Genomic DNA, 6,000 nt, shown 5'->3' with positions numbered 1-6,000 from the left:
CTTATACTTTGATATTCGGGCCGACCGAGGACAGCGGACTACCCAAGTGTAAGGACTGCAGCAATGTGAGATGAAGAACATCATCAATACTACAACTTTGATTATGTTTTTGAAAAACCTTACAAAGAAACTTCCTCACCGTATTCGTTTCTGAATCAGCAGGTCTTTCTGCTCATCATCTGAGGTGTCTGGGCAGAACACAGACTTGTACAACTGTGTCATTATCATCTTCTCAATGTTATCCATCATTTTATCACTACGATCTGAAGGGTAACCTGTGAAGTCTGAAAGAAGATACTCAAGTCAATTGAGTATTGCAGATCTTAGCTAACACAGCAACTGATAAAACTAATTAGATGCAAGTGCTAAACATACTGATTTATTGACAAATGCTCAGTCTGCAAGTTACACATTTCCTACATAGTGTGACAACAGGAAATGAAGATACCTTGCCATTTGTGTTTTGCTGGCTACCATAAACCTATACTGCAGGACTATCTGACATTCTCATCAGCTGTGAAGCGCATTTCATTTTTTGCTGCCCCTAGGACCATGCCCAAAGGCTTCTCTACCTTTACCCAATTTCCCATTCACTCTGGGAGAATGGGAAGAGAGTATTTCTGGGGTAGGCAAAGTGCTTTTGCTCTCAAGTGTCTCTTCACACTAATTTCTCCTTGGCTATGTAGAGCAAATGCACTAGATTAGGACAAGCTTGGCTGATCCAGAGCTTCACTGGGTGAACTCTTAGTGCTTCTGCTAGGTGTCACCCACATGGCAAGCCACAGCATCCTCCCTCCCCCCAAGATAGGCAAGCTGGGAGTAGCTGCTAACTCCTAGTCTCCCCCTGCCAGCTCCTGCAGGCATCTGAGCTGCAAGTTGATCTTCAGTCGCTTGCAGTGCAGCCACAGATTTATATCTCTGAGCCACTTAACTGGAGTGAAGTGCATCTAGGTTTTTGACAGATGTGAGACAAGATCGTATGCATGGCTTATAACAATATAAATATAAAACAAAACTCAAAAATGTGGTTAACAACTAGTTCAAGTTAGCAGAAACGGAACTAAAACAAAAGCTTTTGTGCCACAGCTGACATCTCTGCGCATCTGAAAACCTGCACTCAAAAAAGACATACATGTACCCATGATATAAGCCCAAAGCTATAAAAGCCAAAACAAAAGAGATGATATCTAAAAATGCAAACGTCTAACATCAATGATGAATAAAGTCAAGCAATTCTAAATACTTCAGAGTCCCTTCATGTGAAATGCAGCACTTTGTTATACAAGTAAACACAATAGTTGTATACAGCCTTTAGTTAGTAATGAATTAATTAATTAATTATTTAAACATTTGTTTACCAAGTCCGACTGGACACAGGTCCTTTTTCATCAGAGGCCCGGGGAGAAAAGCTCCCTGAGTAACAGTAAATTTTCATGCACACATTACAATTATCAATAAAGTAAACAAAATATAGTATACATAAGAACATACAAATTTGTTGCATCTTGACAATAAAACCTAGGCTTTGAACATAGCTAGTACCATTTCTAGGTATGACTTATGTCAAGATATAAGGTTAAGACTGGTCAGTAGGATCAAAGGATTAAACACCAGGGGAGAAGTTGGATATGTTTTGGGTATACTGTGATGTATTACAGCACTCATGAGGGGGGTAAGTACAGGAACATAGCCACTTATGTTTTAGATAAGCTTTAAGTGATGACAAGGTGGTTAGTGGATGAGATTGAGAGAATGGATTTAGGAAGGGAGTTCCATATAAGAAATATATAGTTGGAAAATAAAGATTCTTCTGCAGTGTTGTTGGCCTTGGAGACGGTGAGCAAGTTCTTATTGTAAGAGCAAAGTGGTCTGCTGGAACCGTAAGGAAGGATGAGATTTTTTAGTGCAGGGGTTCTAGTTGTTTGTTACAATGTTGTGAGTTAGAGAGAGCTGGTTATAAAGAATAATGTTGGGAAGCACAAGCCAGTCTAGTATCCTTAAAGCTGTGCAATGATGTGTTCCATATGGGCGGTCAGATCCAAACTTAGCAATTTTATTATAACATGCTTCTAGCTTAGATAAGTCAGTTTTCCTTAGATTAGTTAAAACTGGAGAGGCATACAGTAGAGTGGAGAGCAGATGGGTTTATGCTAATGTAATTTTGGCCATTGTGGTCTGGAACCTTTTTTGCCTATATAGACTTCCAAGTTTCTTATGGACTTTTGTTATAGTTGGGGAGACATGCAAGTCAAATTTTAGGGTATTGTCTATTTTCAATTTATTATAACATGCTTCTATAGCTTAGATAAGTCAGTTTTCCTTAGATTAGTTAAAACTGGAGAGGCACACATTAGAGTGGAGAGCAGATGCGTTTGTGCTAATGTAATTTTGGCCATTGTGGTCAGGAACCTTTTTTGCCTATATAGACTTCCAAGTTTCTTATGGACTTTTTTTTATAGTTTGGGAGACATGCAAGTCAAATTTTAGGGTATTGTCTATTTCCACTCCAATCTCTAAGTACCATATAAAAAAAACTTGTATTTTATGAAGAATGGAGAGCCAAGTCTTGACTTTATGAAATCTGGTAGTATGAAATGAGTGTGTTTTATCTGATATACTCCAAACAGTACAGTTGTGTACACTTACCATAAATGTAGATGTTTAAGTGTATTCACTACTGCAGTCATCACCTCTGGGGTTAACCCTGCTGTGGTAGCCCTTGGCCGGCCCAAATACCAGAGTCAATGTTTTTGTGCGCTGGCTGCTGTCACCTGTAGTCTGACGTCAGGTCATCAGTACTATAAAGCAAGGCAGCCAACATCATTACATCAGTTTTTCTTGCCCTAACCTATCAAAAGCACAAGGGAAAATAGAGAAATGGTCCTGGTGGTAAAGAGCCACCTTGGGAAGCATGTGTCCCCCTAGGGGAAGAAGTGAAAAGGGAGATGGAGGGAGGGAAACTAAGACTGCAACAGTGAATACACTTGAACATCCACATTTATGGTAAGTGTACACAACTGTACTATGTTCTTCATGTTTCACTGTTGCAGTCATCACCTGTGGGAGGATTCCCAAAGCTGAGGTAAAGGGTGGAAGGATAGGTAGAGTCCTAGGTATGGGTCAGGAGGCCCTGCAAAATTAGAGGCAAACCCTGCCCTAAACTTAGAAAACAGAGGTAGGTGGTAATGTTTTATAAAGGTATGGACAGAGGTCCAGGTGGCTGCTTCCAAAATGTCCCTGGTAGGTACTCCTCTGAGGAAGGCAGTGGAAGTGGAGGTTTCCCTAGTGGAGTCGGTACGAATCGACTTAGGGATGGGTTTCCCATGTAGTCTGTAGCAAAAATGGATACAGTGTGAGATCCACTTGGAAATGGTTTGGAGATGGGCTTCCCCTCTGCCCCTGGGGCAAAGCTTACCAGAAGCTGGTCAGTTTTTCTGAATGGTTTAGTGTGGTCCAGATAGTATCTGAGTTGTCTGTGCACGTCTAGTGAGTGTAGAATTCTTTCCCCTTGTTTTGAGGGTTGGGAAAGTAGGTGCATGGCCTGCTTAAGGGTTACATCAGATACCACCTTGGGCATAAAGGAGAGAGTAGTCCTCAAGGAGACTCTGCATGGAAAATTATGAAGGGGTTGACAGCCATGAGAGCTTGAAGTTCTGAGACTCTTCAGGCTGAGGTGATAGCTATTTGGAAGACAGTCTTCCAGGAGAGGTATTTCAATTCTGTTGAAGCGGCAGGTTTGAAAGGAGATAAGGTTAGTTTTTCTAACACATAATTCAGGTCTCAGGGAGGAGTAGGAGGACTTCTGGGATGGCTGATATTAGAAGCCCCTCCGAGGAATTGCTTAATCAAAGGGTGAGAGAAGAGGGGTGGATCTGAATCATAATGGGCAGAAATGGCCGAGGCATGGAATTTAATAGAGGAGAAGGAGAGGCCACTATTGAGCAACTAAGTAATCCAGGATGAGAGGGATGGAAGGTTGGGAGGTATTGCCCCCTTTTGATTGTTTCCAGGAGCAGAATCTTTTCCATTTTCCAGCATAAGATTTTCTTGTGCAGGGCCTTCTGGCCTCTGTGATGATGTCCAGCACCTGTTTGCTTAACAGTGACTTCTTGCTAGTTTTTAGTGTATGAGCCATGCTGAAAGCTTAAGAGGCTGTAGGTCTTGCTGCAGTACCTTCCTCCTCTCCTGGGTCAGGAGGTCTGACCTTAGGGGAAGCAGCATTGGGGGCTGTAAGGTCAGACTGCGTAGTAAGGGGTACTAATGCTGTCTGGGCCAGTCTGGAGCGATGAGGATGGCCTTTGGTCTCTCCTCTCTTATTTTGATCAGAACCTTGGGAAGAAGGAGCAGAGGAGGGTATACATACACAAAGATGGAGCTCCAGGGGAAGGTCAAGGCATCCACCTTCCATGCTCAAAGGTGACACTCTCTGGTATAAAACTTGTGCAGCTGGTGGTTGAGGTGCAAGGCAAAGAGGTCCACCTCTGGGGTCCCCCACTCCTGGATGATTTGCCGAAAGATTTCTCTGTGGAGCTGCCATTCATGGGGGTCCAGTAAGTTTCTGCTTAGGTGGTCTGCCAGCCAGTGTGTTGTTGATCCCTGGTAAGTATTGGGCAATCAGGTGTAGCCCCATGGAAGTGGCTGTAAGCCAGAGACTCATGGCTAACCTACACAGGGGGTAAGACTGGGTGCCCCCCTGCTTATTGTTTTACCACATTACTGTGGTGTTGTCTTGTTTCTATAAGGAGGACCCCTGGCCTAAGATGGGGATGGAAGGAAGTTAAGAGTGTTTTGCACTGCCATCATTTCTTTCTGGTTGATGTGCAAGTGAAGTTGCTGGGCATTCCAAAGCCCTTGGGTACACCTGCCTGCTAGGTGAGCACCCCAAAGCTATGTCTGAGGCGTCGGTGGTGATGGTCTGGCCGGAAGGGCAGAGGATGAAGTGAAGGACCCTTGTTCATGGCACAGGCCTTTGCCCACCAGAGAAATGTGTTCCCTATGCAAGGAATCAGTGGGACAGTGGTCTCCAGGGACTGAGTGCTCTCACCAAAGGTTCTTTAAGTACTACTGAAGCTTTCTCATGTGAAGCCTGGTGAGAGGGATGAGAAGGATGCAAGATGCCATGTATCCCAGGGCTTGCAAGATCATCCTCGCAGAGAGGTGACTTCTGGAAGCCAGCTGGGTAAAGTAGAGAGGCAGGAAGCTCTGCTTTTCTGGGGATAGGAAGGCTATTAGGGTTTCTGTGTCTAGCACAGCTCCCAGGAAGACAATTTTCCTGGTAGGGTTTTGCTTTCATTTTTTCTCATTGATGGTGAACCCTAGGGAAGTTAGGAGTTTTTTGACAAAGAGAACATCCTGAAGAAACTTTTCTTTGCTGTTTGCCTAAATGAGGTAGTCGTCCAGGTAAGGGTAAATCTATATATTTCTCTGCCTGCAGAATACTATAGCCGGAGCCAAGCACTTGGTGAATAATCTGGGAGCAGTAGATAAGCCAAAGGGCAGTGCAGAGAAAGTACAGTTGTGTATCTACCATAAATGTAGATGTTCGAGTGTATTCACAGTTGCAGTCATTACACTTGGGTTATCCTGCTGGCAGGCTACCCTCAGTTGGCCTGAATTCCAAAGTCCTGGTCCGGCGTCAGTTGCTGTCGCCTCTTCCCTGACGTCAGTGCGCCAGGGGTATATAAGATGTTATCAGACGTCGTTTTTCTTGCCCCAGATGTCAGGTGCCCCCAAGAAGGTAGGCAATACATACTGCTTATAAAAACATACAGTAAAGTAAAAAACAATACCTTCATCTACAAGCAAATACACCACATAGGTTGTATAGGAAAGAGAAGTATAGATAAGTCCCAGCAAAGAAAGGGGGATGGAGGGTGGGTAACCTGGACTGCAACAGTGAATACACTCGAACATCTACATTTATGGTAGGCACACAGCTGTACTATGTTCATCGTGTTTCACTGTTGCAGTCATTACACTTGGGTTGAATCCCAAAGCTGA

At 43.6% G+C, this 6,000-nt stretch overlaps 1 protein-coding gene across 1 annotated transcript in view; it reads right to left on the bottom strand.

Moving 5' to 3' along the window:
* The window catches only part of LOC122799287 (rab5 GDP/GTP exchange factor-like), a 627,463-nt gene that overhangs the window by 141,020 nt on the left and 480,443 nt on the right, over positions 1–6,000 (bottom strand). Inside the window, exon 6 of the mRNA XM_044068245.1 lies at positions 140–284. Within this exon, the coding sequence (XP_043924180.1) occupies positions 140–284 (145 nt within the window). The remainder of the gene's footprint in view (positions 1–139; positions 285–6,000) is intronic.

Source organism: Protopterus annectens, chromosome 4.part0, assembly GCF_019279795.1.
Source record: "Protopterus annectens isolate FY-2018-M chromosome 4.part0, PAN1.0, whole genome shotgun sequence".
Lineage (NCBI taxonomy): Eukaryota > Metazoa > Chordata > Ceratodontiformes > Protopteridae > Protopterus > Protopterus annectens.
The sequence above is the reverse complement of the archived record's forward strand: the minus strand, read 5'-3'. Positions and strand labels throughout refer to the sequence as shown.